The following is an 18,996-nucleotide window of genomic DNA, read 5'->3' on the forward strand; positions in this document are numbered from 1 at the left end:
GCTCCAAGGGCAGCCCCTGGAGCACACTGAGACAGTGGCCAGTGGGAGGCTCAGAAGAAGGGGGCGCTGTTCTTGCAGAGGCCTGGAGGACCTGGGCCATGAGGAATAAAGGGGCCTGGTGGGAAAGCATAGCCCTAAGTTCTAAGTAAGCATTGCCCCAACAGCGGAGCTGTGGATGGTCCTCACTGTCCCCCCAGAGGTCACCCCAGCTGTCCTGGACCTGGGCACAGCCCCCCCCAGGGGACCTCCTAAGGCACAGGAGCACATGCCCACCTGGCCAAGGAAGGAGGAACAGGGAGGGCAGAGGGGAGACAGCCCAGGGAACCCCATTGGGGCTTAGAGTCAGGAGGCCTGGGGAATCCTGCTGGGCAGAAAGGTCCCTGGCCATCACCATCAGACCACAAGGGCTGGGGAGCACAACTGAGGGAAGGGAAAGTCCTGGATTCCTAGGTCCAAGGCCCTGCCTCAATTTCCCCATCTATGAAATAGCAGCTTCCTGCTTAGCCTCATGACGCTGGCAAGGTGTACAGCAGAAAGAGCCGGCTGTAAGACCCTGGCCAAGTCACTGAAGCTCTGCCTGCCTCCACCTGCCCATCTATAACGGGCCAGCAGGCCAGGTTTCTAGCCCTCAAAAAGCACTCTGCCAACCTGTAAGTGCTCCTTGGGAGCCAGAGAGTGTTCCAGTTGTTCTTACTGGAGAAGCCCCACACACATCAGGGAAAAGGCTTGAGCAGCCTGAACCTCCTGGCTCCCGCCCCAGGGTGCTGTTGGGAGTTTTAACAGAAATGGAGGCGGGTAGTGTCCCCTGGAACCTAGAACCCCGAAAGCCCCCCCTGGTGGTGGTAAGCAGCTCAGAGCTGACGCCCCTGGAGGTCGCCATGACAACCCTAGACGCTAGCGGCGGTTACCAGGACGACGCTGGTCCCGCCCCTCAGAGCGCTTAGCCCTCCTCGCGGGCCGGATGACGTGGCTCAGAGACTTCAGGACAGCCCGAGGCCCCGAGGCCTCCTGTCCCCAGCCCGGACCGCGGCCCCGGCGCGGCTCACCTGCACCTCCGTCTCCGGCGGCCACTCGGTGTTGACCAGCAGGTCGTACAGAATCTTCTCGTCCTCGCTCTCCGACCCCGGCCCGGAAGGCGGCCTCTCTTCGGCGGCCGCCATATTCGCCGGCTGAGGCAGGAGCCGTGCTACGGCAACCGGTGAGGAGTAGGGGGAGCGTTCCGCGTTCTCCGCCGGCGGAGGCGGGGCCCGGATGGTAATGCCGCCTTTCCGACTGCCGCTGTCTGACCGCTTAGCCTGGGACTACGGCAGTCCGCGAAGGACACGCTGAGCGCTCCGCGTTCGCGTTCGCAGCCGCCGGGGGCGGAGCCAAGACTGGAGTGGGGCTGTTGGTGGTGACGTCACATTCCTCGGTCGGCCTCTGCCTTACCCCGGGCTGTGGCTTCTGGAACGCCGCCTCCAGCTGCGCTCTCCCACGGGTGAATCTCACCAGAGGCGTGGGGGGGAGGGGCGGCGGCGGCAGCTAGGTGAGCCGCTAGGCTCCCTTCTGTGAAGGGGGGTCAGGAATCCAGGGAAGCTCCCCGGACAGCTGGGCTGGGGCCGGGCCCAGAGCTTTTCTGAGTCGGGTACAAGATAGAGGCCCCGTCAGATGGGCAGATAAGCTCGGGTACCCCCGGCCTCGTGATGCCCCCAGGGGGCCCGGTCAGCGCCCATGTGTCCTCTGTGCCTGCCCTCCAGGGTGGCTTCGGACGCCCAGTCGGTCTCCCGTGCCCAGAAGCGGAGCCCCCAAGGACAGAACGACAGACCGAAGCATTGATGGGGCCCTTTTGTCTCTCCCAGGGAGCGGCCCTTGGCTGGACCCTTCCCTTCTGCGTCCTCGGGAAAGCATCAGCCTGCCCTGGGGCTCTGCTCCTGCCCATCGTCCGCCCTCAGTAGCCCCCACGGCACAGAGCTCCAGCGTTCTGGGCGTGTCATCCAGCCGGGCATCCTGCCAGGGCCCCACCCGGAGCCCCACGGGGTGACCTCTCTCTCCTGAACCAAGACTCGGGTTTTCTGACTCGGGTTTTCTGGCAGTTCTGTGTTCCGGGACCACCGCGGGGAGCTAAGCCCCTCCCCCACCCACTGCTGCCATTACTGAGGCTACACAAAGAACACCCGCGGCGGGCATCCCTGGGGACCCTCGGCGGAAGGGCAATGGGGAGAGACGTTCTAGAACAACTTGTGAGGGAGTGTGAATTTTAAAAGTCTCCATCTTGGTCTAGCACCCAAAAATTGTGCACACCCACCTACACGGGCATGCGCTAGTCAATGACTAATCAGAAATAACTAACTGCCCACCTGGGCTGTCCTAAGCCAAGCTAGAGCCAACCATTGATTTTGTGAGACACAGGAAGTGAGGTAGGGAACAGCCTCTGGAATTCGCAGAACTTCCTGTGGAGAGAGCTAGAGGGGAGTTGGTGTTAGGAGCTTGGAGAGGGAGGACGCCCGCAGACAGCTTTCCTTCAGATCGGTCACGTGAGTTAAGGACTGATTCTTTCCACCTGGGCCTTTGGGCCTAAAACTCCCCCTGCCTTGGTCAGAGGTTGAATAGCCCCTTTCCCTTTTCTCTTCTCTCTCCTTCTCTCCCTAACCTTTTCCCTACTCTCGTTGTGATTAAACCTCCATAAACCTCATTCTGACTTGAGTGTTTCATTTTAGGAATTTCATAAGTAAATTCCTTGGCGGCCATTGTTCAATATTACATAAATCCTGTAGCCACATTTGTAACCATTACTATATTATAACCTTCTCCCAGAAGCCTTAAATTTCCACATTACAGGAGCCCCCGGCCTAGCTTCCTGGAGAGGCCAGTCCCGCAGTCCCCTGGGCTTCAGATTCCCCACTGGCTGCCGGTATCCAGAGCTCATCACGGAGGAGGGCACAGAAGGGGAGCCTGCAAATGACACCCTGCCGCTCCCACATGGGGAAGCCCAGGAGGGAGTCGCTCCTCTTCCAGCTTCCACAGACAACCCTGGGGAGCTCCGGCTCAGCATCTCTGCAGTCTCTCGGGTCAGAGCTGCCTTTCTGTGCCTGTGGGGTCGAGACACCGAGGACTCCTCTCCTAGGGGGCAAGGATGTGCCTCCCAAAGCGACAGACCCACTCGTCACTGGCACTGCCCATGGGGGCACTGAGAGATTGTCAAATCAGCAAGCAGTGATTAAGTAATGCCTCTGTACTGTCTGTAAAAGGGGAATAATAACAGGGAAACCAAAGCTTACAGGAATTGGGTGACTGGCCCAGGGTCACACAGTAAGTGTCAGAGGCAGGATTTGAATCCGAGTCTTCCTGACTCCCAACTCCAACACACCATGCTGTGTGACTACTTATTCCACACTGCTGGTGAGCTTACACTCTGGTCCAGCCTCTGCTATCTACTGCAGGTGACCCTGGGTAAATCATTTCTTCCATCTACTCAAGATGTAGCTTATGTGAGCTGAGCTATTTACATCTTCCACTCGAATCAGACTAGGAGCTCCTGGAGGGAATGGACCATCCATGGCCTTTCTTTGTGTTCATGGCTCCAGCACAGTACCTGACATGCAATGGGCATTTAATAAATGCTCAAGGGTAGACCGAGTATCTGACTCAGTCAGTCACTGCCCCAGACCACTCTCTAAGACTGTGCCAAGCAGGTGCCCATCACCTGGGAGGAAAGGTTTGGCACAAACTTCTCTCCATGAAATCAAAGTCTGTTCTAAAGTCTGCCTCTCCAACAGGCTAAAGATTGCCGTGGGAGAGGACCAAATGTCCCAGGAAATATTGCTTTCTTTTGTAAAAATTGAAATTAACCATCAATAATTTAAAATATTATATTTAAGAGATTTGTTAATGATCATTAGAAGTAAAGAAATAAAAAGATAACAATTAAAAACCACATGCCCATGATGAATCTACCTGTTCAAAAAGCTCCTCCACCAAAGTCGCTGACAGGAAGCACAAAGACGGAGACCAGGAACCCCACTCAATATATCCCCCTGTCTACAGGAAGTACATAACAACAGGAAGTTAGTGGGCTCCTGAGAAATGTAGTTTTTAGGGTAATAGACTTTCAGTTATACATTCCCCCTTAGATCCTTGGAAGACTCGTCTCTCCAATGGATCTTGTAAATATAACCAACTTTGAAATTACAATAATTTGAGGATAAGAGGAAAAGAGAACAAACCCATGATTGCTCAGCACATTGACAAAAAAGCCAGTTAGGGGGCAGTCCCCTTCAGAATAAGAGTATACGTACAAAACAACTGTATTCAACGCCACACAGTTCAAATCATCACATCCCAAAGTTTAGTCTGGATCTTCTGGTGCAGCGTGTGGTCTGTGCAGACATCTTCATGGCCCCTTCTCAAAATAGTTCACTTTCTGGATTCAGAGAGGTGGTGTGTTTCTTATCCTAAAATTATTCTCTAAAGAATTTAAGCTTTGTGCTATATGAAAAACACAAGGATCACTTGGGGATGCAAAGCTGAGTTATGAGGTATATGAATCAATTAGCAAGAGAAAGCAAAAACATCAAAAAAATCCAAAGAAAAAAGAAAAAATAACTCCTGGATTAAATAGACTATCAAAGTTTTATGTGTAAAAATTCTAAGCAAAGGAAAATAAACCTATAGCAGGTCCTTGAATCAGGGCCCAATTAAAGTGATTTAAGCAATTATGCACTTACCCAATCAGTAGCCAGGATGAAGGAAAGTTTGCCACACTATGAAAGACAGAAAAGGGACTAGATTATGGGAGACAGATAGGAACTTTAGTAAGTGAAGGAAGATTGCAAAAGGATTTTGCAAAATGAACTTCATTTGATTGACAGGGACATGTGACAGGAGGTCACATGGGAGCCTGAGTCAAGATTCTAAGATCCCAACTATAAAACAGTCTCCTGGAGGAAGCTTTGGGAGGAGAGTGTAGATTTTCCATCTTTCTACAACTTGGCCATGATACACAGTGTGAGTGCAAATGATTTTCACACAAAGTAAGTTTTTATAAAGCATTAGTACAGTAAATGCAAATTTAAAGAAATTACCAAGAATTCCCCAAAATTCACAATAGCCCAGTTAATTACAATAGCAAACAAGCCCACTATTATATTTCATCCGAGTTGCTGTGTGACATTAAAAAAAAACAAACCTTAGAAGCTAATGTATACTTGTCACAAGTTTTTCAAGTGTAGCAATCTTTCAATGTTGGCTGATATATATATATATATATATATATATATATATATATATATATTTTTTTTAAATCTCTTGCTGCCATCATTACAAAATGTGGCAGAAGAGTCTAGAAAAGACACAAACCTCTGTACTATTGATGCTGGATCTAAAAATGTCACCAAGAATCTAGATCATTCTGGTGGAAGGGTCTAGTAAGCTAAAGAGTTACAAATGGGAGATGATCCCTTTTGGGAGCCATCCAGGGGTATCATACCCTAGGACAGTGATGGGCAACCTTTTGAGCTTGGTGTGTCAAATTTCACCAAAAATACGAGCATAACTTGGGTGGTGTATCACTTCAAGAAAAAAAAACATAATTTTATGATATTTATAGTTTAAATAACAAAAATATATAATTGTAATATATAACTATTTAATAAACCAAAAACTAATTATTTAACTTACCTGCTTAATGGCTTCTTTGTTCATCTGTTAATTGGTTTCTTTTGTTGGTCTTGATATTATTTAACTTGTGTGGGGTGCTGTGAACTAAGATAAGTGACGGGGAGGGGGAATTCTTTAACTAACCTGCCTATTAGTGACTTTTTTTTTACTGAATTTCATTGGCTAAATCTTCAACTGAAAGTTGGTATTTTGTACACTTCAAGTCCAACCAAGTGCTACTAACTTCACCTGTCAATCTGTTTCTTTTGTTGGTTTTGATATTATTTAATGCTGAGAATAAGGTCTCACAAAAGTACATTGAGGGAAAAATTGTAAGCCATTGCTATATTTTTCAGATAAAACTGTCTGGTAATCGGTTCTAGGCACTCCTCCATTGCAAGTGGATCAGAGCCCCACCCAGTCTTCTGCTGGCCCAACCCTGCCCTGCTCCAGCCCTCCCCAACTGGTTGGCCAGGGGTACTGCATGAGCAGCAGCTGCCACCCATCAGCCTGATTGCCAGCACGTGCTCCTTTCACATGTGTGCTGCTCCTCCTTGCTCCCATGAGAGCCCCACATACCCCAGCCACCTGGTGAGCCCACCACCTGCTGATAACCCCCTGCCCCCACAGCCAGCATGTGAAGCAGCCCACCCCCCAACCCCCCAGATTGGGCCAGGGCATAGCCATGACCACGGTTGTGTACAACTCCCTGAGTGGCTCTTGTGTCCAGAGGCGTGCTGAGCCCACATGTGGCCGCATGTCATCAAAAATGGCTACTCTTTTCAATGCTGACACTCGTGTCATAGGTTCACCATCACAGCCCTAGGAACCACTTCCCAGTTCCTCTGGTATGAGACACTATGATATTTCTCATCCATTTACATTTTTTAAAATGAGGAGGTAGGGATTATAATTGCACTTCACTTTAGCTACTAAATGAACCCTTTACCTCTTGTTACAAAAAACTCAGAGGCAGGCAAGATGAATTGTCAGAGCTATTGAAAAAAAAAAAGATATCTAAAAATCATTAAATTCTCCAAAGGTTTGTTAACCAGGTTGATGGAGTCTATACACCATCTATGTGGCAATTAACAAAGGCAAAAAAAGTCAGAAAAGGCTTTTAAGGCAACATATGATCTCCCATGGATCTAGTGACAAGGGTTTGGGCAAAATGTTCATGGACTTATACAATAATATTTTGCTGAGTGTAGTTATAGGGGAAGGTAACAGAATATATCTAATAGCTAAAACACAGTAGATTAAAATGATTCAGTGTAAAAGAATAGTATTGATCAGATTGACATATGAACTTAAAACAACAAAATTAAATTTTAAAGCAGAAAATCAGCCAAATGCAATAAGATAGACACTTTCTAGAGTCTGAAATGGCCTAAAATTTTTACCTCCAGACTCTTTAAAGCTTCTTCCCTATCAATTTAGATTCCTTTTGTCATGCTGCTGAGATCTCCCATAGTGAGGCAGAATTCCTCGCTGAACATGGTGTGGAGGAATCTCAAATTGGATATATCTTGGAGTCTGTACAGTCCCAAATGGCAAGGGTTTGTAGGGAGATGAATTTCTCCCCTGAATTTCAGGCAAGATAATCACAAGAACCAGTGCACCCAGGAGTGGTAGGAAGAAAAGGCATCCTAAAACTGGGAGCTCTTTGAAATAGGCAATATACTGCTCTTTCATAGAGTAAGCCATGCTTGCAATTTTACTTCCTGATTGGAAGAGTAACCTTCCTTCCCCTTCCCCATTGGGGTAAAACGCTAGGGAGCAGCTTGCTTCCCCTGCCATGTGGACAGGGAGTTTGGAGGCAAATTATTGCCTAAGGATGTGGAAAGGAAAACTGACTCAAACTTTGGAATTTCTGCCACTGAGGTGGAGTGTGAACTTTAGATTACTCCACCCTACTTACTTAGTCTAACAAAAACAGGAACATCTAAACCCATACTTAAAGATTAAGTATTTAGGAGGATGGCCTGTGACAGATATGTGCTAGCAAATGACAAATCAGAAACAACTGACAGACCCCTGGGCTGTCCTAAGTCAAGCTTAAGCTACCATTGGTACATGTGAGACACAGGAAAGTGATGTAAAAACCGTCTATATATTTTGTGTCACTTCCTCTCTCCAGTCTCTTTGGCAGCGGAGAGGTGGCTGGCAGAGCATGCTGAGTGTTTCAGCATCTTGAGTGGTGGCTGCTATTGTCCGGGTTTAGCGGTGAGTTTTCCTTGATACCATACTGAAGGAAGCTGAGTAACCTAGTTCAGGTGGAACATCTTTACTGAGCCCTCTCAGAGTTTAGGCTGATTCTTTCTCCTTTACCTTCCAAACACTATCCTCTTTGAAAGCCACTAATCTTCTTCAGAGACCTTGGTGGGGGACTTTGAACTCCCCCTGGCACAGGCCAGGTGGGAGAAATCCTACACCTTTTCCCTCTCCCTTCTCCTTAATTCCTTCCCTCTATATTAATTAAACCATCATAAATTTGCAAACTGACTTGGGTATTTTATTTGGGATATTCCCTGGCAACTCAAAATTTATTTAAATTAGGTCACAACCCTAAATTTATCCTTACAGTAGCAAACAGCCGTTGAAATTTTGGAGTGAAGATACTGATAGTGAAGGCAGTTGGAGGGGGGAGGAGAGACTTGGAGAGAGACAGTTGCTCTCGAGGGTACTCTCTCTTTCCTGGCCCTTGAACTGGAAGGAGTGCTCTCTCCCTGTCTTGGGATAGAAGTACCTCTATTCCAGTATTTTTCCCAACTGTGTGCTCTACCTGGATTCCTGTGATCATGCCATCAAACAAAGGTATTTAAGGGGAGCAGTTTGAACTATAGCTTGGGTCTTTAGGGCATTAGCCTGAAAAGATAGGCCCAACCAGCTCTGAAGATCAGAACCTTTTCTTCCTCTTGCTGTCTATTTCTAAAGACTTTAAACTTAAGAAAGCTAGCACAGATATAGCATAGACAGGAATAAAAGAAACCCTCCACCAGCCTGTGAGGCCTGGCCTCAGCTCAAAAGCTGAGATAGATTCAAACCCACTCTGTGGCAAAGTATAGGGCAAATCCTTATTCCTTCTACCCTGATACCTTCCCAATCCAAACTTGTTATTAAATTCATCTATAATTAATAAAACACAGTCAGATATCTTTGTAAGGGTAAGGGGACCCTAAAGGGAGTATGGGTTTTTAGGGAAGAAAGTTCTCTGTAACCTCAAGTATCCAAGTCTTGAGATTCCTGTCCATGCCTCTCCCCCCTTTCACCCAAGGTTAATATCTGTAAGAAGAGTATTTTCTTACAAGAGAAACACACCCCGTTTTTTACCAGCTGTCCAGAGAGTGACTCCAAGGACTCCCAGCTTATGTGTTCTAAAGACATGGCAGCAGCAACCAGCAGTACAGCAGGAACAGCAATAGCAACCAGGATGGGCCAGAGCAGGATCAAATGAGATCAGGAATATCTAGAGGATCAGAAGGAGGCTGGATCAGCAGCAGCAATGCCAGAGGCAGCAGCAAGGAATACTGGCTTAAGCAGACGGGCAGAGAAGGGGCTATCTCTTCTCCACCAAAAATCCCTGACTAAGTCCCTCAAACTAAAGCAGCCAGTAGGGCTGGGCAGCCAGCAAAAAATAGGAAAGAAAAAAACCCAGCAGAAGCAGGGGAGCAGCTCTGAAATGAGTTTGGAGTTCTCACAGAGTTCGGGGGGACAGGGAGGAGAGGAACAGGGGAGGGCAAAAAGCCATGGCAGAAGAAACGTGACTTAAAAATTTGACAATTCTTTCTCCAACTTCAGTGGTTGCCATCATTGTAAAAGTAAAAATCAATATGCAATAATTAAAATATTATTAAAAATAAATTAATAAAAAGGTAACAAAATTTAAAAAAACGTGACTGTGGCTAATCTACCTGTTCAAAAAGCCCCCTCCACCAAAGTTGCAGAAAGGAAAGCAAAGAGACCTGAGACCAGGAACCCCACTCAATATATCCCCCTGTCTGCAGGAAGTATGTAATGACAGGAAGTCATTGGACTCCTGGGAAATGTAGTTTTTAGGGTAACAGATTTCTAATTACACAATTTTTACTGGGGATTATAATGGGAGAGAAATAAAGGGGTAATTATAAAATGTTTTACTGAATTATTTAAGAATAGGGTCGCTAGAAATTTTATGGCATTCCAAAGAGATTTTATTTACAATTTATAGAAAGAGTGAAGTAGGAAATCAGAGAGAGGATAGGATAAGATATCTAGCCTAAGCTCTAAGTATTTTGCTCCAACCTGTAAAAATTAAATTTCTAATATACAGACCCTTGGCTTAAACCAGGCATTGGAGTTTCATCCTTAGATGGAGAGGCCTCGAATTTTGAGTCGAGGACCTGGGATACAGGGAGCCTCTCTCAATAGTATAGGTCTCTCCTGAGGCTAGTGTCTTCAGAAAATCCAGGAAAGGAGTCAGCTCTTTTCACTCACTACTTCTCAGTCCAAAGGGAGAGATTTAAGAATAGTCAAGTACAGGGTCTTAGTGGATGATGTGGTGGAGGATGATGATTGCTCAGGGTGGGAGGGGATGGGCTTCATTCTGCCTGGTGAAGGGATTACTCACACTGGAGAGATGCCATAGAATTATGACTGTTAGTTCCAAAGAGCTGATCTGTGACTTCTTAGATGTGGTTTCCCCATCCTGAGGAAGAAGTTTTCTGTATGGGACTGGTCTTGAACCTGGCTCTGCCATTCTATACAATGAGTAAGTAGAGAGGAAAGTGGGTCTCATACACTCCAAGTAAAAAGAAAGCCATTCTGGGAAGCAGGCACAAATCCCAGTTCTGTCACTGACTCCCTGTATAACTTTGGGAAAGTCACTTAACTTCATTGGTTTCCTCATCTGTAGAATGAGGGAGCTGGCCCAGATGTTCCCCTGGAGTCCCTTCCAGATCTAGAGAAATGATCTCATGATGATGTGGATAGAATGATGAACAAGATAAAGCAAAATGCATCCCAGAGCTTGGGCAGACAGCCATTCCACTTAGGACTAAAGATTTAGGAACTCAGAATTTAAGGACCACTAAACCATGTTTCGTTGAACTCCCGGATTAAAATTCTCCAAAATTTGCCTATAGATATTAGAGAGGTTAAGGTTCCTTCCGGGAAATTTAGAGCATTATAGACATTCCTTCAGGAAACATCTTAAGACTTCTGTGGACTTCTGAAATGCCAGTGGACACATCACAAAGCCAACTTCAAGCCCTTGAGCCAGGACCATGAAGGTCTCCTTCATCTTAAAGGCGGAGAGATCAGGCTGCAAGAAGAGAGTTGGGCTCTAAGCTGTAACGGGAGCAAATCCTCTGGCTTGACTCATTCCCTCTTACTACCCGAGTCTCCAGGGATCAAATTTAGCCCATCTTAGTTCAGTGAGTGCAGGGACTGACTTTTTTTTATTATATATGTACCCCCAAAACTTAGCCTAGTGCTTAAAAAATGTATCTACCTCAACCATGTTGATCTTCACTTGTTTTAGTAGTCTCCAACTCTTGGTGACTCCATTTGGGTTTTTCTTGGCAGAGATACATAGCCCTTTCCTTCTCTAGCTGAAGAAATGAAGGCAAACAGGATTAAGCGACTTGCCCAGGGTTACCTAGCTAGTAAGTGTCTGAGGAAGGATTTGGTCTCAGCTCTTCCTGAATCTAGGCCTTGGGAGCTCTATTCACTGCACCACTTAGCTGCCCATCCTTACAATAACAAACATTAATTCAGTACCTATTGTATCCTAAGTAGCAAAATAGAAAAAGTAGTGCAGTAGGGGCAGCGACTGGATGCTCCTGGAGGTGGCTTACCGAATAGAGAGCCAGGGCTGGACATAGGAAGTCTTGGGTTCAAAACTAGCCTCAGACACTTTCTGGCTGTATGACCCTGGGCAAGTCATTTAACCCCCATTGCCTAACTGTTACCATTCTTTTGCCTTAGAACCAATACACAGTATTGATTATAAGATGAAAGGTAAGAGTTATTTAATCATTTCAGGGGTGGGGGTACAGCTAAGTGGCTCAGTAAATTGGGAGCCAGGATGAGAGACAATAGGTCCTAGGTTCAAATCTGACCTCTGACACTTCCCAATTGTGTGACCCTGGGCAAGTCACTTAACTTGCCTAGACCTTACTGCTCTTCTACCTTGGAACCAATACACTGTATTGATTCTAAGATGGAAGGTGAGGATTTAAAAAAAATCAACTGGGGTAAGGTGTGCCAAGCTTTTCACAAACCTAAAAGTTCTTTTCAAAATCAGAATAAAAGGATTTAAACAGAAAGATGCTACAACACTGGGCCTCCTGAAGAAACTTTCCTAAAAGCAATAATAGTGGCACTAGAATTCAAAGCCAGATTTCTGACTTCAATTCCAAGCATTAGTTCCATTAAAGAGACATTATGATGTTTAAAAATATATATACTTGTTTACATTTAAAATTAAAAAAAATTCAAACAGCATAAAGTGGTTTGGAGGCTAAGTCCAAGGACACTATTACCTTTTCTTCCTTGGCTAGCAAAGAGGAAGGAAGAAAGGAAGGAAGGAAGGGAAGAAGGAAGGAAGGAAGGAAGGAAGGAAGGAAGGAAGGAAGGAAGGAAGGAAGGAAGGAAGGAAGGAAGGAAGGAAGGGAGGGAGGGAGGAAGGAAGGAAGGAAGGAAGGAAGGAAGGAAGGAAGGAAGGAAGGAAGGAAGGAAGGGGTAGAGGGAAGAAAGGCAGAGAGAAAGGTACACAGAGAGAGACAGAGGGAGGGAGAGGGAGAGGGAGGGAAAGAAGGATGGAGGAAGGAAGGAAGGAATATTTATTGGCAAGACCCAGTGATTCTAATGGCATGCCAACAAAAGATCAGGTGACAGTGCCCCGGGTTCTAGAGGGCCCAATGGTAGATGGACAGACAGACAGGCAGGCCTGGAGGACTTTCAGAGGTAGTGGTAGGCCAAGCAGTCAGATGCTTAGTCATCCTCACTGAATAGCTTTCAGAGGAAGACCCTGGCTTTTCTTTCAGGTTTCTCTCCGCTCTCAGCTGCCCATTCTTGGAACCTCATGGCTCCACAGGGAGGCACCGGAGACCTCATCATTGCTTCAGCTCCTCCTTTACAGTGCTGGGCCCACCTGGGTGTGCTCTGCCCTAAGCAGTGTTCCCAGACATCAGCATAGCGTGGGCCAATGGGAAAATCTACCTGAATGACTGCATAGAGTCAACTCAACTTAATGCAATTCAAATTTATGAAGTGCTTCATCTAAGGCAGGAAGGCGGGGAAGCAAAGACAAACGAACCCCGATATCCCCAAGTGAAACAATCTTTTCTGTAAGAGAAGCGTACATTCTCCTGGGAGAGCCAATAGGCAAACAAGCAGATGTGTGTGCAAAAAGGACAGAGGAGGTGATTTCCAGGGCAGGGAGAGCAGCGAGATGCTGAGGTGTGTTTTCTGGGGGAGGGAGGAGATCAGGGAGGTCTCTGAGAAGAAAGGCCGGGAAGGACTTCACCCTCAGGCCCACGACACCCCAGACAGAAGGAAGACGGGAAAATCTGTTTACACGTACGGCAGCAGCTCTTTTTACAGCCCACCCTGTCAATGAGCGGGGTGCTCACCTATTGAGAAGTGGCTAAACAAACCCTGTGCATGCAGGGGAACGCTCTTGTGCCATCCAAAATGACGAAGTAGATCCTTTCAGAAGAAATGGAGACCACATGTACAGGCAGACGCCAAGTGAAGGGAGCAGGTTGAGGGGAACGCTGCGATGTCAGCAGACAGAAAAACAACTTTGGAAGACTCTGGAGTTCATGCCTGATGGATGCAGTGATAAGCCGTGAGGCCAGAGTACAGAAAATCCATCCTAACGCCCAGCTCCTGCCTCCGAGGGGATGGACTTCCAATCCAGAATGAGGCAGGCATAGGACGTGGCCATGGGATCCGGATGGCTGGGCTAATAATGCCTTTTTATTGGGAAGGTTTTGTTCTTGTTTTTTAATTGCTCTTCATTAGAGGAGGGAGCAGTGGGAGAGAGATCGTAAAGTAATAAAAATAAATACGATGTGATAAAACAAATAGTAAATATAAAAAATAAAAGACAAGATGTAACAGATGTTTTCAAGAGTATTCTAGACACGGAAGACAGTCTGCAAAGCCTTGGAGGCGGGAAATGCAATGTCACGTCTTGGCAGAGGCAAGTTGCCTGTCTTGTTGAATGGAGAAAATCCATAAAGGGTGGACAGAGCCAGCGAGACTCCATTAGGATTTCTGAGGTTCCTTCTGTGGAGAGATCCCATGATCCAGCGCCGGGTCTGTGGGTCTCTGGGCAAAGTCCTCCCTTCATGGACTGCTGGGGGCCATCAGTCCATGACGCCTTGACAGTCACACGTGGTAGCTGGGGAGACCACAGAGTGGTCCTTGGCGAGATATGACTGCCCACCCCGCCCCCCTTGCATGACCTCTTTCATCAATGCCCCTCACCTATGAATTGACATGATTATTATTCCCCCTCATCTCAAAAGAAATAATGCAAGAGCAAAACACCTGTAGCCTAGCTCCCCAAAACATCCCCAAAAGATCAGACCCTCAAACCCAATCCCCAAAAGACTATCGTGGGTTCACTTTTATTTAGGTGCAGAATTCCCAGTGAAACTGCAGCTACAGGCCAAGCCCAAAACTTTCTCATGAAGCCAGCACACAAATCAGTCATAATCTAGTGGAAAGACAAGACACGAAGAGGGAGCTGAAGAGAGTGGGGCAGCTACTGGTGCAGTGGATAGAGCCTGGAGTTAGGAGGGCCCAAGTTCAAATTTGACCTCCATCTGTACCCTGGAAGTTGTGTGACCCTGGAAAAGTCAACGAACGCTGTTTGACTCAGCTTCCTCATGGCAAACCAGCGTCGATTTTTGCCACGAAAACCCTGAATGGGGTCCGAGTTCAATGGGGGGCAGGAGCACAGGCTCAGGGGCTGCTGGAGAAAGTCCTGGGAAGATGAGTCTGCAGAGAGACTCCTCACGGAGGGGTTGGGGGGTGGTTGTGTCCGGGCGCCCCGAAGGCCCTGGCTTCAGGACAGGCTGTGTGTTCGGCTGCCCCTTCCTCCAGGGCCGTCAGCATCACTCAGGGAAGCCGATGAGCACCCCAGAGGTCAGCCACAATCCAGGTGAGTCAGAAACTGGGCCATAAATCGCCCCTCGGCCTGGCTTCTTATAATTAGATGGACAGAACGAGGGTGCTGGCCTTTCTATTGACAGTCCCGGCTGTCATTTCCTGGCTGCCCTTTGCCTCGCTTCTTCCAAGTATCTGGGATGCTCCATGGCTGTTTTTTGGGGGACACCCAATCCGTTCTCTGGATCCCTGCAGGCTGGCAGCCCCTGGGGGTCCAGCCCAGCCTCAGCAGGTGACCACAGGGAGACCAGGGGGCAGAGAGGCCGCAGTCTTCTAGGCCTGCACCAGGTTCCCAGATAGAGCCTTTTGGGGGAGAAGTGGGAGGTTCAAGAGGCACCCCCTGGCCTGGCAGGGGAAGTGGGGAAAGGAGGCGTGGGAACACTGCTGCCATTTCTAAAGTAGGTTGGGGTTTGTCCAGTATTTTCTCCATAGGAGCCTTGCAAGGAAGGGTGTGCAAGTATGACTGCCCTCCATTTTACAGAGGGGGAAACTGAGGCTCGGGGGACCCACAGGTCTTCCCACGGAGGTGTCGCCACTAGTGTCAGAGGCCAGCCCCCACTAGCACTGTCATCGTGAGCAAAGGCTGCCGTCCCGCGCGACTGACGAGGACCCTCACACCCGCACTTCACACTTTGGCTTCCTCCACAGAATAACTGGGGGGCTGAACTGGGCTCATCCTTAAAACGTGGGGCTGGGAAACAACGTAGGATAACAGACTGCAAGAGAAGAGAGGAGGGGGAGGGGGAGGAGGAGGGAGAGGGGGAGGGGGAGGGAGAAGGGGAGGGGGAGGGGAGGAAGAAGGCTCGGAGGGAGCATGGAGGTCTCCAGAGGCCAGAAGCATTTACTAGGCGCATGGGAGCTGCCTTCACACAGCTGCAGCCTGCCCCTGCCGGCAGGGAGCTCGCCCTCTCGCGGGGAAGAGCACACACAAACGTAGGGGGCCCTTCTCCGGCCCACAGACTCTCCATCATGTATCCACTGCTCTTGTGCAAGGGAAGACGTCCCTTCGAGGGAGGTCGGGCTGCTACTCCGGGTCTCAGTTTCTCGTTCTACAAAATGGGGACGAGGGGGTGGGTTACGAACCCGCGTCTTAGGCCAGACCCCTGGAAACTCATCCCACAAGGCTGAGCGCCCCGCCCTCCCTGGAGCTGCACAGGCGCAGTGGGCCAAGTAGCCCAGGCTTGAGCGGCGTAAAAGCCGCAGGCGGCTCCGCCCCCGAATCGCGCAGGCGCTCTAGGACCCGGCGAAGGCTCCAGGGGCGCAGACAACGCTAAGATGGCGGCCTTCTCAGGTTCGTACGTAGGGGCCGGTAGGGCGAGCCGTTGGGATGAAAGGAGGGCAGATTGGCCCTCGGGGACGGCGGGCATGCCGGTGACACTGGCGCCCAGCTCCGTTCTGTGCCGGGCCCTTCCTCTATCTCTCCTTCAGGTCTCCGTCCCGGAGCCGCGGCCCCATCCTGGTCCCCGCGCCCCTCCCCCAAGGCTCCTTGAATCCTGGCCGGTTTGCGCACGCGCTGCGCCCTCTGCGCACGTGTCCCCTGCTTTCCCCTCCTTCCCTAGAGGACCTCTTGAGGCGGGGCTTCCTCTGCTTGTGGATCGCGGAGGTGGGGGGTGGGGTGGAGTAATGATACCTGGATTTGAGTCCCGGCCACCCCCCCCCCGACCTTCACGTGACCCTGACCCTGGCGGTGCCCCCTCCCTGACCCCACGCATTCCCTGGGGCGGGAGCGAGCTGTGAGCTCGGGGGCCACGAAGGCAGGAGAAACGGCGAGGGGATACCTGAGGACCCTGACAGTGTGGGAAAATGTCCAAGTTCATGCGCTTAGAAAAGCTCCCTCGGTGCTAGGGGAAGGGCGCTCAACGGGGGGCCCTCCTCAGAGAGTCAGGGCTGAGGCTTGGGGAGAACCTGGAGAGCTGTTGGGGGGGGCCTTTGTCTGTGAGGCCCCCTTTGGCCACAGAAAGCTGCAGCTCCAGAGCCTGGGGAGCCTGGGACCCGGGCGGGGACCCCCTCCCCCATGGCCCCCCGCTACAGACACCCACTCTGGAGGGACTCCCGAGGGGCCCTCCTGCCTTGGGCCTGCAGCCTGTTTAGGACCCGGCTCCTCTACAAGTTTTTGTTGAAATAAATTGACGGGGGTGGTACCTAAAGAGGTCTAGAGACAGGAGGTCCTGGGTTCAAATGTGGCCTCAAGACACTTCCAGCTGGTGACTGGGCAAGTCTCTTAGCCCCTCTGGAAAAGCAGGGCTGGCCGGAGGCTTTTTTCCCTTTTTCTTCACCTTCAGTTTCTTTTCAAACCCCTTCCCTCCTGTCTTGGGGTTGACACTGTGTTGTGTATTGGTTCCAAGACAGAAGAGTGGTTAGGGCTAGGCAATGAGGGTTACTCAGGGTCACCTAGCCAGGAAGTCTCTGAGGTCAGATTGGAACCCAGGACCTCCCCTCTCTAGGCCTGACTCAACATACCATCAGTTTATCAAAAGTTAATTTATGAGAGACAGAGAAGCTGTTGAGTCATTTCAGTCTTTGTGATCCTATTTGGGGTTTTCTTGGCAGAGATACAGGGGTGCTCATTCCTTCTCCAGCTCATTTGACAGATGAGGAACTAGGGCAAATAGAGTGAAGTGCCTTGCCCAGGGTCATCCAGCTGGGACGTGGCTTCCCGACTTCAGGCCTGGACTCCTTCCCAGCTATTTTAAACAAATGTTTTCTTGCTGTTGTTTTTATACTGGAGTTCTTTTTGGCTGTTCTCTCCCCAGTCCCAGCCCATCTGACAGTCCATACAAGCTTTGCACCTTTTCTTCCATCTGTCCTCATTCTGCCATTCCTTCTGCAGACAGCAGGCTTGGGAACACTTGAGGCAGCCAGCTGTCGGAGGGGCCGTCTACCTGGGGCAGCCCAGTGCCAGTCTGTGACCCCCCATGAGGAGTCTCTACTCCATTCCCCTCTCCCTGTTTGGAAGAGCCGGAATTTTTTTTTTCTCTGAAAAATCTGATTTTATTTTTTTAATAAAAAAGGCCTGTGCTCAAATTAAATTAAAAATTCTACTGAAATATCCATTGACAGTTTCTCAAATGGCTTTCCATATATTTTAACATTGCTCAGAACTATAATAATACTTCTGTATTGTTAGTTTATGTGGGTTAACATCCTAAATACCAAAGTTTGGTGCGGTTTTAAGGAGATAGATGTTTAAAAATAGGATGTAATCCTAAGAAACCCTTTAACTGTCAAAGCCATAAGGCAAATTCTGAATAAAAAAATCAAATTAAAGCATCATAATTGTAAATCTGGGCAACTGTAGTCTTTAGAAGACAAAATCAGTTCTTTTTCACATCAGTATTTTGTTTTAAGCTATGAGAATACTGGGAAACTTCAGGGGGGTGGGGGGGGAGAACCATATCTGACACAATGAAAGAAGAGCCGGAATTTTAAGAGGGGATGAGAGACTTCATTTACCTGCTTGGTTTTTAAATAAATTCATTTTTTCTTTTTGCAGAGATGGGCGTTATGCCCGAGATTGCTCAAGCCGTGGAGGAGATGGACTGGCTGTGAGTACTTTTAGCCTAAAGTGTACCCTAAAGTGTCATGGCCAACCTGCTCTGCCCCAGTGAGGGGCATCCTTTCCAGGATTGTTTAAACCATTGACTACTTATTTATTACTGAAAGTAATGCATCCTGCAGATTGGTGTTTCAGTAGTCTGGCCCTGGGCATGAATGTGGCTTAAATTAATGTGGTTTAAGTGCAGTTCGGTGACTGCCAGGATTATTATTATTTTTAATCTGTTTCACATTAAAATTCTCACACTCTGATTCTTTGTAGCCTCCCAACTGATATCCAGGCTGAGTCCATCCCACTGATCCTAGGAGGAGGTGATGTGCTTATGGTATGTTGAACACTTTCTGGGATAAAACATAAGTTTGGGGATTGTTTTAGGTTTAAAAGTAAGGTTTCTGACTAGGCCCATCAGGGCTGCCTGTCTGCCATTAGCTCTCTTTAAATATGTGTTTCTTCTCTCCTGCCTGGCTCCTCCTCAGGCTGCCCTGGCTGGCTCCCTCACCCTCTCTCCTCTTTTCCAGGGGTCCCCCTCAGCCTGCCTTCTCAGCATCAAGGCCTCTCTGTCAGGTCTCCAGTGTCCAGGGCAGAGCTCCTTGCTCAGTGGGTGGTTCCTGCGGTTGTGACAGCCTGGGCGGCAGTGCTTCTCC

The 18,996-nt window shown here is 48.7% G+C and overlaps 2 protein-coding genes and 1 long non-coding RNA gene across 6 annotated transcripts in view; 2 read left to right on the forward strand and 1 right to left on the reverse strand.

The window, feature by feature from the left end:
- NBAS (NBAS subunit of NRZ tethering complex) overlaps positions 1 to 1,180 on the reverse strand; it is a 177,290-nt gene extending 176,110 nt beyond the window's left edge. For both annotated transcript variants that reach the window (XM_056814754.1, XM_056814758.1), the window contains exon 1: positions 1,047 to 1,180. In XM_056814754.1, the coding sequence (XP_056670732.1) occupies positions 1,047 to 1,160 (114 nt within the window). In that variant the 5' untranslated portion in view covers positions 1,161 to 1,180. The remainder of the gene's footprint in view (positions 1 to 1,046) is intronic.
- A 237-nt stretch (positions 1,181 to 1,417) lies between these two features.
- On the forward strand, positions 1,418 to 2,671 carry LOC130456962 (uncharacterized). Its single transcript, XR_008915927.1, has 2 exons — positions 1,418 to 1,525; positions 1,839 to 2,671. It is a non-coding gene; the product is annotated as an uncharacterized LOC130456962 (long non-coding RNA).
- Positions 2,672 to 15,941: 13,270 nt separating this feature from the next.
- The window catches only part of DDX1 (DEAD-box helicase 1), a 31,557-nt gene continuing 28,502 nt past the window's right edge, over positions 15,942 to 18,996 (forward strand). The window contains exons 1-3 of one of the 3 annotated variants that reach the window (XM_001363569.3): positions 15,942 to 16,087; positions 18,290 to 18,341; positions 18,614 to 18,677. In XM_001363569.3, coding sequence (XP_001363606.2) covers positions 16,072 to 16,087; positions 18,290 to 18,341; positions 18,614 to 18,677 — 132 coding nt within the window. In that variant the 5' untranslated portion in view covers positions 15,942 to 16,071. Of the gene's footprint in view, positions 16,088 to 16,146; positions 16,400 to 16,498; positions 16,590 to 18,289; positions 18,342 to 18,613; positions 18,678 to 18,996 lie in introns of those variants that run through there. The other 2 variants (XM_056814765.1, XM_056814772.1) reach the window with 2 other exon arrangements.

This window comes from Monodelphis domestica, chromosome 1, assembly GCF_027887165.1.
Source record: "Monodelphis domestica isolate mMonDom1 chromosome 1, mMonDom1.pri, whole genome shotgun sequence".
Classification (NCBI taxonomy): Eukaryota; Metazoa; Chordata; class Mammalia; order Didelphimorphia; family Didelphidae; genus Monodelphis; species Monodelphis domestica.